Source organism: Nelumbo lutea, chromosome 4 (genome assembly GCF_056320005.1).
Source record: "Nelumbo lutea isolate HS-2025 chromosome 4, American lotus-T2T, whole genome shotgun sequence".
NCBI lineage: Eukaryota > Viridiplantae > Streptophyta > Magnoliopsida > Proteales > Nelumbonaceae > Nelumbo > Nelumbo lutea.
In genome coordinates, this window is record NC_142687.1 from 13,302,019 (window position 1) to 13,317,257 (window position 15,239).

Genomic DNA, 15,239 nt, shown 5'->3' on the forward strand with positions numbered 1-15,239 from the left:
TCCTTTCCTTCCAAAAGATCCATCATATTGCAAAGGGAGGAGATACCAAAGGATTTTCATTGGTTAGATAAGAATCATATTAGGAAAGATGAATAGTGTGAATTTTTCCAAGTTAAACTAATTCAAGAAATTCTATCAAACCTTAAGAATCAATTTTATTTTTTATCAGCAACAAAGAAAGGAGTTCATTCAATAAAGATTAAAACAGTTACAACAAGAGGTTGTGAATACAATGGTAAGAGGATGGTCACCACTATTCAACCCTACCACACCCTTTAAAAACTTGCTTTCTATTGACCCCTAGTTTGGCTAGACCATTGACCAAACAGTTAGCCAACCTCTATACCCATTTCACTTGTATCTACATGTCTTTTGAAAGTCACTTGAACCCCCTGAATTCATTTCTGAAATTCCACACCACATTCTTTTCCTTATTAATCAGCTGACTACCACCTATGGGTCACCTTCAATCAACCTCTCAACTCCCAAGATAACCCATGCTACTTTCATCAAAATTCAACTTCAGCCACCCATTATCTGGAGGTGTTCAGTCCTTTTTTTGCTTTTAATTTTTTAGGCGAGGACCCTACTACTACACCTCAATTTCTGATAATACCATCTATTGTGAAGTCTGAAGAGGGTTTCATTGTCTTCACCCAATGTACTACTCTTAGAGTAATGTATCAATTAATGTCTCCCTGTTTCTCTCTTCCTCTTAAAAAATTCTTGCATTTCTTTCTTCCCGAAGTGTCTAGATCGCAATTGCCCTTGTACGCTTTTGCAAGATTCTGTCCCTTTTTCGGGCACCTCATCATGAATCCCAAGGGTTTCGATTTGCATTTTATGTCCAAATCCTTTTTTGCAAAAATCTTATGATTTTTGTTTGAACCCTATGATTTGATTCATAAATCTTACGTTTTATATGGTTTCTACAATTCACTACGGTTTAAATAAATTCAATTAAGATTAGTTCTCTAATTTGTTATGTTTTTTTTATACTTAGTTTTGCCAAGGGAGACTTTTTTTAAAGTCCTTACTAGAAAATGATTTATTTATGTTATTTAAGACTAGAAGTCGAGTTTATTTTCCATCATACGTAGGTTAAAGAGCCATTGGCAACAGAAGCCATGGGTGCCGGGACATTCACATTGAATATAACGAGGGTTAATAGGTCCGTTGCGATTAACACAGGGATCGTTCAAGCGTCAATAACCTAGACTATTTTTTCTCAAAATCCGTTTTTTTTTATGTTTCGAGAGATTTGTTGCCGAGGAAGATTTTTGGTAAGCAAATCCTTGGGTCGACGAGGTATGTCTCTGGTAATACAAGGGTTGGGGCTCCTCCTTCGGAGATTTCCTTCTCTCGAAAGAATTCACCTGGTCTTGAGAGCCCATCAATGCATCCAGATTTTAGCTAGGAGTTTTGATCGAGTGTACATGTTACCGGCATACGCAACACCCAATCTTGGAAGATTGCCTGAAGAGAGTAGATATGTAAAATCAAGCATGGCAGAGACGGGGACAATGGTGCCCCTTGACCATTGGAGTGGTGGGAAGGAGATGGAAAAGAGAGACGTGTAACGAGTCTCGGGAGGAGTTTTACATAGATGAGAGAAATAGAGAGCTTTTACATCGAAAAAAATCGATGTGTTTTTTACTTCGACCATTGGTGTAAAACTCTTTCTTTTTATCAGAAATGATAACTTTCATTAGAGATAAATTAACCTAAAATACAAAATTCAACCCTTATTAGAAAAGGTTGATCCAATAAACATCAAACATTAAAGCACTGCCCAAAAAAGACTCTCCCTTACAGTCCCTTGTTTTGCTAGGGCGTCAGCAAAACCATTTGTTGATCTCCTTACCCACTTGAACCAAACACCCACCTCCCTTGTTATGCTAAAAATTTCCCTTATCAGCTGTCTATATTGCCAAATTCCCAGCTGCCCTGATTGTATCCACCCAATTACCAACTTGGAGTCTCCCTCTATCTCAATTTGTTGTAGCCCCAACTGTTTGGCCAGTTTTACACCTTGATGTAGTGCCAAGACTTTCGCTCTTAAGGAATCTCCAACTCCTATTGGACCTGAAAACAAAGCCATTATCTTGCCTTAATTATCTCTGAAAACACCTCCTATACCAGATGGGCCTGGATTACCTATAGAGCTTCCATCAAAGTTCAGTTTCACCCTTTGTTATGCCGGTGGGTACCAAACTTCCTATATCATAGCTTTGGAAGTAGTAGTAGATGCCACAATACCCCAACTTCTATAAATGTCTTCAACTGAGAAATCCTTAAAAAGATCACAGGATTTCAACCAATGGATAAACTTAGTAGTTATTCCTTCCACAACCTCTTCCTTGGATCTACATCTGCCTTTAAAGATCCTATTATTTCTTTCCTCCCACACTGACCACAATACAACAGCTCTAGTGGCTCTCCACATAATCCTTCCACGAACCGTTGGTTGCCTATAAAAAGTTGGATCAAAGAGGTTCACCACGCTTGAGGAGGGAGTCCACCTGTAGCCAAAGAGAGAAGAGAGCCAAGACCAAATAAAGAACACAAAGGGACATGAGATTAGTAAATGTGAAATTGTCTCACCAGAACCCAAACAGAGGCAACAAACATAGGGGGAGAGGCACATATTTGGCCTCTTTTTCTGCAATAAATCTAAGGTGTTGATTTTTTGGAGTACCACTTCCCAACAAAAGGCCTGAATTTTAGGGGGTACAGGGCTACCCCACAACTCCTTTGAAGGAAAGTTCCCTACAAGGTTATACGTCTGAAGCAAAATGTTATAGAAAGAAGAGCAATTGAAAAAACCAGAAGGGGAAGGTTTCCAAATTCTACTATCTCTACAGGACTGATCAAGAAAGACTTCCCCTAACTGAGTGATCAAATCATCAACCATCCCCATTTCAGAATCCCTTAGACCTCTTCTTAAGCCCAAATCCCAAGAGTTATCAACAAACACTGAAGACTTTATTTCTAGCGCAGACATCATATTTGAAATAAGGAAGCATAAGAGGCAAAAATACCTTGAATAGCTTTCCAAGGAGAACACTAAGAAGCCCCAGGGTCGAGTCCTGCATCCCAGCCATTATCTACCAATCCATGAATACTAACAATCAATGTAGACCAAAGTCTGTCATGCTCCATCGGTAGTCTCCAAATTCATTTCCCCAGCAAAGCCATGTTTCTTAATCTTATATTTCCTAACCCAAGGCCTCCATCATCCCTACTCCTAGAAACCACCTCCCACTTCACTAAGTGATCCTTCTTAGTATCCCCTGGTTCCCACGAGAAATCCCTCATTATCTTCTCTAACTGGTTAGCTACTTTCATCGGTACTCTAAAGGTAGACAAGAAATAAACCGGCAGGTTGGCTAAGGTTGACTTGATTAAGGTTATCCTACCCCCTAAAGAGATGTAATTCCTCTTCCGATTTGCTAACCTCTTGGAGAATCTTTCAATTACGGGGTACCAAAAACTCTCAACCATTGGGTTCCCTCCAACTGATAGCCCTAAATATTGTAAAGGCCAGCCCCCCACTTCACACCCCAAAATCCTAGCTAGGGAATCCACCTCCTCTCCACCTAGATTGAGCCCTGCCACACAACTTTTTCCCCAGTTCACTTTAAGATTGGACTTCCTTTCAAATTGAAACACTAGACTCTTTAAGTTCCATAATTCCCCTTCCTCCCTGTCACAAAACAAGATGATGTCATATACAAATTGTAAGTGTGTGACCACCACCACCTCCCTACCAATCCTCCAATCTCTTATCAAATTGTTAGCATCGGCCCTCAAAATCATGGCACTCAACACATCAGCTACTAGGGTAAAGAGGAATGGGGACAATGGATCTCCTTGCCTAATACCCCTCTTTGCAGGAAAGAAACCCCTAGCTACACCATTCACCAATATTGAGAAATGACATGAAGAAATGCATCCCTTTACCCAACTGCACCATCTCTCCCCAAACCCTTTCCACTTGAGAACCTCTAGTAAAAAATCCCAATCCACCATGTCATATGCCTTTTCAAGATCCAATTTGCAAGCCAACCCCTTTTCCTTTCACCTCAACACATTCATTGGCAATAAGTATTTGATCTACAATTTGTCTTCCTTCTACAAAGGCCCCTTGATACGGTGAGATTAGAGATGGGAGGATCTTTTTTAATCTTAGCGCTAGGACCTTAGAGATGATCTTTTACATGCTTCCCACCAAGCTTATAGGTCTGAAATCCTTTGGTAGGAGATCGTCCTTCTTCTTAGGAACCAAGGCAATAAAAGTTGCATTTGCTCCTGAGTTAAATTTGCCTCTCTTATAGAAGTCTTCAAAAACCTCCAACAAATCCTCTCTAATTATCTCCCAACAATCTTGATAAAAGGCCATCGAAAAACCATTAGGCCCAGGAGCTTTAGCTCGATCCATGAAGAAGATTGCATTTCTCACTTCTTGGGCCTCAAATCTTCTTTCCAAAGATTCCAATAAGAGACTATCTTCCACCCTCCACTCCAAGTCCTCTAAGCTCTCACTAGGTCTTCCTGGGTTGTCATACACTAATTTGAAGTGATTAACCAAAGCTTGAGCTATATCATCTTCCCTTGTCAGCAATTGCCCGTCGCACTCCAATTTTGAAACATAACTCTTCCTTCTCCTCCCATTTGCCAACAAATGAAAAAACCTTGTATTGATGTCCCCTTCCTTTAGCCATTTGCACCTGGAATTTTGCCTCCAACTTATCTCCTCCTTCCTAAGAAGATCTTCCAGATCCTGTTTCAAATTCCATCTTTCCACCATACCCTCTTCCCCCAGCCTTCTTTCAGCTCCTAGTCCATCTAGCTCCTGCACTCTTTGACTGATTTCCACTTTCCTTTGCTCTAATCTACCAAAAATCTCTTTATTCCAAATCTTGAGTCTAGCTTTCAAGAGTTGTAGTTTCTTGTAAAACCTATACCCCTTCCATCGGAATTCTACTTGGTCCACTTCCCACCATTCTTTTACCTTAGCTAGAAACTCTGGATGAAGTAACCACATGTTTTCAAACCTAAAAGGGCACGGGCCTCCATCTAGTCTTTCTTGAGACAACCTGATTGGGCAATGAACTGAAATAGGTCTCGACAATGCTGTAACACCTAAAATCCCCTATTCAGCTTCCCAATCCACTGTAAAGAGGAACCTATCCAATCGACAATAGGTAGGGTTTTCTTGGAAGTTTGACCAAGTAAAATTTGCTTGCTGAAGAGGGAGGTCCCACAATGCAAAATTCTCCACAAAGATATTAAACTTCCTCATGCTAGATGTAATCCTATGACTGGGGTTATTGGACTTGTTTAAGAATCTTATTACGTTGAAATCCCCACCCAAACACCAAGGGCCATCCCACAAACCCCTAACAGCTGCTAGTTCTTCCTAGAAACCTTCCCTTTCCCTGTAAGAGGTGGGACCATAGACATTAGTTAGCACCCAAGCTCACCCATCTTCCTTTCTCTTCAATTTTATTGACACCGAGAAGTTCCCAACTAATTTTTCTTCACACTCTCAGTCTTCATTTCTCCATAAAGAAATAATTCCCCCTGAAGCTCCACACGATTGTGCAAAGGCCCAACTCAAATTTCTTGTTGACCAAATGCTCCCCACCCATTTCCTGTCCACCTCAGACAGTTTTGATTCTTGTATTAAGACCACATCTGGATTTTCTCTTCTCAAGAAGTCTTTGATCACTCGCCTTTTCTTTGAACTCCCCAAAACCTCTTACATCCCAGCTTATTAACTTCATGGACAAACATTTCAGGTAGCCCCAACCAAACCACCCTTTTTACTCCTTTTTTCTATCCTTCCTACCCCCACTCGCTTTATCATAAACCACCCCACTCTTCAACCTCTCCACCTCACTCAGCTTTTTCTTCTTCCTCTTCTTAGAAAGCTCTCCTACCTTCTTACTAGACTCTTCCACCTTCTCATTTCATTCTAGTTTCTTGCCTGACCCCTTCTTCTTTTTCCATTGTCCTTTTGATTTTCCACTGTATCCACTTTTCTCCACTGTATTGGGAAATTGAATAATCTCCTCCTCAACCCTACCCTCTTTCACATTCAGCTCCTCTTCCATTCTGATTCTAAATAGTTCCAAGATTAATTCCAAAATTTTGTCCCCTAGTTCTCTCTCTTCTGCTTCTGAATTTATCTCCCCCACTACCTCTGTCACTTGTCCCGAATCAAATGAATTGGCAGACTTTAAAGCTGGGCTGGAATCACCTGTAGGCCAGACACACACAGGACTTGGGGAAACAGAGTTAGTAACCAAAAACTGAACCTGAAAACAATCCAAACCTTGGGAGGAAGAAGACGCAATATGAGTTGCTGTTGGAGTCTTATTTCCAGGCCCATCCACTTGAAGTTTAAGATTGGGCCCACCAGTACCCCTCACTTCTACCGTTGGCCCATCCTTATAATTTTGAACCTGACCCAATCTTTTTAAAAGTTTAGTATTGGTTCCCTGACTGCAGGCCTGGGCCATATCAAATGACAATCTACCTGGTTGCTGTTCCAATCTAACTCCACCTGTCCCCACCTTTGGACACTTGTTCAAATTCAAAAAGTCTTCTGACAGACTTTCTCCACCTTGGACGTTACTACCTGAGCAAAAGTCCTAGTCCGATCCTCTGATTTGCCAATTAAAGTGGAAGACTGGGGTACTGCTTTCCTATCCCTTGCTTTTACAGTTTCCTTCCCAGTGTTAACTCGAACCTTGGAGGCCATGTCATCTTCGTCTTCCCCACTCCTCCCCAATCTCCACCATCTAGCTTCTGTAGAAGTTGCAATCCAAACCCTGAGTTCTACATTATCTGAAGTTAAATCCAAAGACCTTGGGATAAGCTCTGGCTTTGCTCCAGCTACATTAATCTGCATGGCACTCAGGTTGGAAGCATCAAAGGAAACCATCTCGCCTCCACATAGCTTCGCAACTTTCCTGAATACCTCCATCTTCCATAGATGGAAAGGCAACCCAATAATTTTCAGATTGATAAGTTCTGTGGGTTTCACCAACTGTACATTGCATAAAGGCTTCCATTTCTCCATGTAGAGAACACTGATGTGGACCCAACTGCTGTGGTCCCCACTGTGTTCGTATGGCAGCATAGCATATGTTTTGTTTGTTGTTAATGGTAGTTATTTCAGTTTGTTGTTACAGCTTGTTATTTCAGCTTTATTATTAGTTTATTTGCTATGTAAGCAATAAGGGCAATTCATCCCTTTTACAATTAGTCAACATACATAAATATTAAGAGTGGGTCGGCAGATCTGATTGATCAACCCTCTCTCTCTTTTCTAAATCCCTTCGTGTGCTTCTTCTTTTCTTCCTCTCTTCTTCTTCTTTTCTTCTGAAATCTCTCATTTTTTTTTCTTTCGAATTCAAGAATGATTGTAATCTTGATCGACTACTTGGTATCAGAGCAAGGATTAGGGCTTCTCATGTGAGTCTGATCCAGCCAACCACATGAGAGTTGCCTAGGGCTGGAAGATTAAGAGGATCCCTTTTCGGCTGATTCTTGGAGGTTATCAGAGACTGTAACAGCTGTCCAAAGAGTGGATTGTGTTCTTAATAATCAGGAAGAATCAGAGGAAGATAAAGAGTCCAAGATCAGTTTCTTTATCAAGGCTGAAGGTGGCGATCAGAATTTCTATTCAAAACCTAAAACCAGTTGCAGAGAAAGTCTTATGTTAGTCTAATTAGATTGACTACATGAGAATTTCCTACGTTTAGAAGATTTTCAACAAAGAAGGAGGATCGGTTGATTCTTGGAGGCTACTGGTAGTGTGCGGCTACTACTAAGAAGGTTGTAGAAGGCTAGGAGAGTTCCAGTAGTCAGGAAGAATTAGAAAAGGCTTTAGATCCCCAAGATTAGGATTCTGCATCAGACAGAAGGTGGCGGCTAGAGATTTTCTTTCATAAAGTAAGTTTTTTTTTGCTTGAGAACAACCTTGAAAGAATCATCTTGGTTTATTCTGAGAGGTGTAGCTGGAAAACCTTTTTTTCTTTCTAGGGTTTTGAGAGAAAACCCTAAAATTCAGAACTATTGTTAGTTTCAGATCAGATTTTGAACTGGTTTCATACAGAATTCTGTTTTTCCTTATTCTTTAGAAGACCTAGGCCGGTTGTTATCAGTTGTTTAGGTGTTGTTTTCTATTATAGTAGCTTCAAAAGTTTTTTATTGTTAATTCTTGACCAAGAATGGAGTTCAAGAATCAAGGGAAGGTGTTTTGGGGACTAGAAATTCTGGTAACATGCCTGAGAATGCCTTTCAGATTACAACTGTGAAGTTTGATGGATCCAATTACTTAGAATGGGCTCAATCGGCTATGATGGCCATTGGGGGTAGAGGAAAACTCAGCTACTTGTTGGGAGATGTGAAAGAACCAACTAAGGAGGACCAAATAGGTTCAGGAGAACTATTTGGTTATGACATGGCTGTGCAACTCTATGCAACCACATATCAACTGGAACTATTTGTGGGCAAAAATAGCCAAGGAAATTTGGGATGTCATGAAAGAGACTTACTCCCAACCCCTTAATGTTGCTAGGGCCTATGAATTGAAGTGTGAGGTTAATAACCTTAAGCAAGGAAAGAAACCAGTCTCGATTTACTTCTCTACTTCGAAATCTTTGTGGCATGAAATTGACCACCTAGGAACACTTGAGTGGGAAAGTCAGAAGGATGCACAGACTCATAGAAAGCAAGTTGAAACTAATAGGTTTTTGAATTCCTAGCTGGTCTGAATCCTGACTATGATATTGTGAGACAGCAAATACTAACAAGGGACAGTGTGACCTTATCTCAAGCCTATGACTATGATGTTGGGTAATAGACTCATGTGCATCTGACCATATGACTATCTTGCCATCACTGTTCACTACCTATCACTTATTTTCTGGTAGAAATAAAGTGTCCATTGCTGATGGTTCCCTTGTTCCCGTTTCTGGCAAGGGAGACATCAAGTTGTCTAATACCATTTCCTTATCTTCAGTTCTACATGTTCCTAAGCTTGATACTAACTTGCTTTCAGTCAGTAGTATTACAAAACATCAGAATTGTTCAGTAACTTTTTTCCCTGACCGATATATTTTTCAGGACTTGGAGACAAGGAAGGTGATTGGAACTGGCCATGAGACGAATGGGATCTATCTACTTGGAGAGAGTTCTCATTGGGAAGATCGTAAAGATAGGAAGTCTTTTGTTTCTCAGTCTGTTAGTCAGGTTATGCTTTGGCATAATCGGTTAGATCATTTATCCTTTCGGTCTTTGAAGAGTTTGTTTCTAAATTTGTTTGTCTGTTCAGATGTCAAATTTGAGATGTGAGAGTTGTGAGCTTGCAAAGCATTGTAAAACATCTTATTCCTTGAGTAATAAAAGTAGTAGTAATTCTTTTGATGTTGTGCACACCGATGTTTGGGGACCGTATCACATCCCTTCTATGGGGGGATACAGATATTTCATGTTGTTTGTTGATGACTATACCCGTTTTTCTTGGGTTTACCTTATGCGTTCTCAAGATGAGGTTCATGCTCTGACCCAGATCTTTCATCAGATGATTTTAACCTAGTTTGGGGTCAAAATCAAAATCTTCAGATCCGATAATGCGAAAGAATACTTTACTAAGCCATTAGCCTCTTATCTGCTTGATCATGGGATTATTCACTAGAGTACTTGTCCTTATACACCACAGCAGAATGGGGTTGCTGAGAGGAAGAATAGGCACATATTGGAGGTGGCTAGAAGCATTATGTTTAACTCCAATGTGTCTATCCTTTTCTGGGGCGATGCTATTCTTACAGCAGTGTATCTCATTAATCGAGTTCCTTCACGGGTTCTTGACATGAAACCCCCCTTTACCCTTCTATACCCCGATATAGAATTGTTTATTGTTCCCCTTAAAAGCTTTGGTTGCACTTGCTTTGTTCAAATTCTTGGACCTCATTGTTCCAAATTTGATCCTAAGGCCTCCAAATGCGTTTTTCTTAGTTATGCACAAACTCAAAAGGGTTATTGCTACTATGAACCTACTTCTAGGAGGAGATTTGTCTCGATGGATGTTACTTTCTTTGAGGAGGTACCCTATTACCCTAGGGTTTCTCCTCAAGGGGAGAGTAGTGAGAGTGGGGTTAACTCATCAAAAGTTCTTTTACCTGTTCCATTGAGTGACGAGGCATGTAATGGGGAGGGTTGTCAGAAGTGTCAGGATTTGAGAGTCTATCACAGGCGGTGGAGGTAGGTTGATTTCGGTCATCAGCAGTCTAGGCCAGCCCTAGTTCCTTCTGTGGATCCAGATCTAGGTACCACAATCCCTTTATCAGATCTAGGTCCCCCTGAAATACCTTCCACTGTTGCTACTTTACCTCCTTTGGATGACCTTGACCTCCCCATTGCAATCCGTAAAGGCAAACGGCATTGCACCACATCCACAACTCACTACATTTCCCAGTTTTTGTCCTATGATTGCCTATCCCCCTCTTACAGGTCCTTTCTTACATCCATTGCTGATATTCCTATTCCCAGAACAGTGCAGGAAGCATTGTCAGTTCCTGAGTGGAAAGAGGCAATGAAGGTTGAAATGGAAGCCCTTTTGAGGAATAATACTTGGGAACTAGTTGACCAGCCTAAAGAAACCGGTTGGATGTAGATGGGTATTTACTGTGAAACATAATGTTGATGGTTCCATTGAAAGGTATAAGGCCCGGTTAGTTGAAAAGGGATTTACTCAGACTTATGGTATAGACTACTTGGAGACTTTTGCTCCAGTAGCAAAGATGACCACTATTCGAGTTCTGCTATTCCTTGCAGCCAGTTATTCTTGGCCCCTGTTCCAGATGGATGTTAAAAATACCTTCCTCAATGGAGACTTATAGGAAGAAGTCCACATCCAATTACCTTCTAGATTTTATGATGCAGAGACAGGTAATAAGGTTTGCCGGTTGAATAAAGCCTTGTATGGACTAAAGCAGTCCCCCAGAGCTTGGTTTGATAAATTCAGACAAGCCCTTGAAAAATTCGGCTATGTACAGGCCCAGTCAAACCATACATTGTTCATTAAAAGAGTGGACTCTTCCTTGACTTTGCTTGTTGTATATGTGGATGACATTGTAGTGACAGGGAATGATAACAGTGAGATTGAGTCTCTTAAACAACTCCTTCATCAAGAATTTGAGGTGAAAGATCTGGGAGAGCTACGGTACTTCTTGGGTATTGAGGTTGCCAGATCTAAACATGAGATTTTTATTTCTCAAAGGAATTATGTTATAGATCTATTAGATGAAACTAGAAAGTTATGTGTTAAGCCTACAGATACACCTATTGAACAGAATCACAAGATCAATGCACAGGGTGGAGAGCCTCTTGAAGACAAAGCTATGTTCCAACGGTTGGTTGGAAAACTCCTCTATCTTTGTCTCACACGACCGGACATCAATTATGCAGTCAACGTTGTCAGTCAATTTATGCACTCTCCTAGAACTACTCACCTCCTTGCAGTTGAAAGAATATTAGCATACTTGAAGAGATGTCCAAGTAGAGGTATATAATTCAAGAATAATGGTCACATGAAGATAGAGATCTATACAGATGATGATTGGGCTGGGAGTGTTGATGACATAAGATCTACCTCTGGATATTGTGCCTTTGTAAGAGGTAACCTTGTCTCCTGGAGGAGTAAGAAACAAAGTGTTGTTTCTTGCTCTAGTGTTGAAGATGAATATAGATCTATACTAATGGTATAGCTGAAATCCTATGGCTGAAGTCATTATTTGAGGAGTTAGGTATTGCTTATGAGAAGCCCTTAATGTTGTATTGTGATAATCAGGCTGCTACTAATATAGCTCATAATCCGGTACAGCATGACAGAACTAAGCATATCGAAGTCGACCAACATTTTGTCAGAGAAAGGGTTTCGCCTCAAGAAGTGTTTCTCCCGTATATCACCTCCAGCATGCAGCTTGCAGATCTTCTTACCAAGGTTGTTCCAAGGAATGACAAATATCTATTCCCAACTTGAAGGGGAGTGTAGAGAACACTAATGTGGACCCCATTGCTGTGGTCCCCACTGTGTTCGTATGACAGCATAGCATATGTTTTGTTTGTTGTTATTGGTAATTATTTCAATTTGTCATTTCAGCTTTATTATTAGTTTATTTGCCATGTAAGCAATAAGGGCAATTCAGCCCTTTTACAATTAGTCAACATATATAAATATTAAGAGTGGGTCGGCAGATCTGATTGATCAACCCTCTCTCTCTTTTCTAAATCCCTTCGTGTGCTTCTTCTTTTCTTCTGAAATCTCTAATTTTTTTCTTTCGAATTCAAGACTGATTGTAGTCTTGATCGACTACTCTCCAACACCACCATACCTTGCTCTGTTACAGCCGAAACAGTAGAAAAATCCAGAGGAATCCCCTGAAAATACACTACAGCCTTGTGGTCGTCAAAGGGAGAAATCTGCAATACCTCTGTAGTCTTCAATATCTGTTGGACTTCTTCACCTAGTCTCTCCCAATCTTTTACTTTCTTGTTTACCGAGAGGACAAGTTTAAGCTGCCAATCCTCTTTAGGTTTGTTCACCCACAATTTCACCAAACCTAGTCCAGCATCAATCTGCAATTTACTTTCCATCCCTATCTCCTCCTCTCCTGGGATCTCCCTGAAAACTTTCCCTGACTGCCCTTCAGATTGTTCCTTAATTTTTTGACCATCTTTTAGGGCACTTTCTCTGTCCTTAGTTACCACCATTAACTCCTGAATTGCTTCTGCTAACTGGTCCATCCCGAGGCCTCCCTCCCTTCAGGGAAACAGGTAAACTGCTTCAGCCCCTCACCAAAGTGTTCCTGCACTCCCGAAATCCTCCCGTACTTGTTCTCTTTTCTTTCAGCCACATACTTCCTGTTCTGCTCCAATAGACAGCACCTCCATTCCCTTGATTTTTCTGTTATTTTAGCTCCATCAAGAACTCCTTGGAACCATGGTACCGCCCTTCCTTCAAGAAGCAAAGAAGCTTTCCTCGATTCTACAATCTTTAGAGAAAGTCCATTTCTAGTCCAGATTTCTTCCAAGATGAAAGTCTTCGCACCCACCTTCAACACTTTCTTCCATCTTTTAGCTTGCAGGAACTGACCTTCCCTCCCTCTTTCCAAGCTTACCCCGCTGACCTTCCCTCCCTTCATGGAATCTCAAGAACCTTTGAACAGAAGAGTAACCCGGTTGGTGTAAAACTCTTTGTGAATGGAGTTTTACATCAGTAATCGGTGTTCTACTACACTCCATCCAAACAGCTGTAAAACCGGACCAGAGTGTAATATTACACCAGTTCGGTATTTACGCCGCAAACAAATGAGACCTTAGGAAAAGAAGGGGAAAGGGAAAGGTTCAGTCAGTGGTTTGATCAGGTTGAGACATTAAGGGTATGAAAAGGAATTTGATGTTTTCAACCAGGCTCCAAGCCTCCAACCAGGTGAATGCAAGAAAGCAGTTTGACCATGGCATTACACTCTCAAGCAAGCATCTACACTGATTACTACTATCAAAAACAGGAAGTACGCTATAAATAGATCCTACAAAGTTCTGCCTTCAACGATTGAATCATCATCACAAAGCACGACAATAGTCCTTCCATTTTTCTGAAATGGTGCAAAATGTTTCGCCAAATCTCTATTTTGTTTATTTTCAGCATAAATAGCACAGTAAGAACCTAAACCCTTAGGAAGAAACTGAAATCAACAGAAAAATTACCGTTTTGGGCCCAATTCCTTTGAAACTACAAAGCTCAGCCTTGATTTCTTCAACTGACATGTCTCTCAAGTACTCCATGCATAATTTACCCCTCTTCTCAAGTAGGCCTTTCAGTAATTGCTTAATGCAAGAAGTTTTTGTCACGGCTAGACCACCACATTTTATGGCATTTTCTATACACTTGGGTTCGGCAGCATGAACCTTCAGGAAAACAACAATAAATTCAATTTCTAAAGCTTTCCTTTGTAACCATGAAACTTTTGTAACAGAACCTAAAATGAAAAATTAAAATAACATGGGTTGCATAACAACATTGTGTGTATGGGTGAGGGATGGAGAGAGTAGTTTGATTACATCTTCCCAAGTTTGGAAAGCTGATTTGAGAGAAGCGAATGCCCTTGCGGAGTTGGCTTCGGTAGTGTTCTGAGAGAGAAGAGTGCTGACGAGACCGTCCAAAACGCTCTCATTGCGAGATTCCAGAGGCGTGGTTTCTGGGCAGGAAAGGAACTCATCTCCTTCTCCATGTATGGGTTCTGATTTCACCAACGGAAGAGGTGAGGAAGAAGCCACACCAGGTCCAGGAGAGTGTCTAGCAGTACGGAACTTGGTGAATTCTTGAGGGAAGCCATGTAGGGCCAATAAATCGTCTCGAACAGCTCGGCATTCTTCTGGGGTTGGTCGAGGGTATGTTGGGTAAGGTCCCTCGGTGCTCTCGGAAGCCGCCGCGTTTTCGGTTTTGCTACACTTTGATTTGTTGGGAGATGGTTCTTTCGGTTGGTTCTTCCTTTTATCACCACAACTCTCCATGAAGATTGAGGACGCAGCTTGCCAGCTTCTTTTACGAGGGATTATAATTTATATGATTACATCACAGTTTGCTCCAAGGAACCGCGCGTTCGGGAGAATGACGGTTATATTATAATTGAAATTTTCACTTTAGTACTGAAGTTTGGGGTAGTGTTTAAACCTGTCTGTCACTGCATTATATTCAAACTTCAAAAAAGTATCAAGTTGATCCAAAATCGTTGATGGACGTTAAATATCATGTACTGATTCTTCTATTTTCCAACACCCCGTTCATTCTTTTGCTGAAGAGAACCCATCCTCATATATAAACATACACGAGTAAGTTACTATGAGAACATTATCTCTTATGTCGTGAGCGTCATGGGTTTCTTGCTTTTTTCTGATATTATGGCTTAAGATCAAAGAACAACGACCAAAGAAGATGATGAAAGCCCCTACAAAAAACTACAAGATTCCTAGAGCGGATTTTGAGAGAAGTTCCAAAGCATATTTCTCAAATAACAGATCGAATAAGACTAGGTGATGGTGATGATGATGATGATAATACCGTCTTATGTGTTATGGTGTTTTTTTATGGAACTGTTGTGGTCTCTTTGTTCTTTTTCTTTTCACCTTTTTTTTTTGTGAATTTTAATGTAGTGCAACTC

At 40.7% G+C, this 15,239-nt stretch overlaps 1 protein-coding gene across 1 annotated transcript in view; it reads right to left on the reverse strand.

Moving 5' to 3' along the window:
- Nucleotides 1–14,744, reverse strand: part of LOC148854016 (DNA glycosylase superfamily protein) — a 45,548-nt gene extending 30,804 nt beyond the window's left edge. Inside the window, exons 1-2 of the mRNA XM_088985965.1 lie at nt 14,140–14,744; nt 13,786–13,986 (exon numbers count right to left, since the gene is read on the reverse strand). Of these exons, the coding sequence (XP_088842091.1) occupies nt 13,786–13,986; nt 14,140–14,592 (654 nt within the window). The 5' untranslated portion in view covers nt 14,593–14,744. The remainder of the gene's footprint in view (nt 1–13,785; nt 13,987–14,139) is intronic.
- Nucleotides 14,745–15,239: the final 495 nt, after the last annotated feature.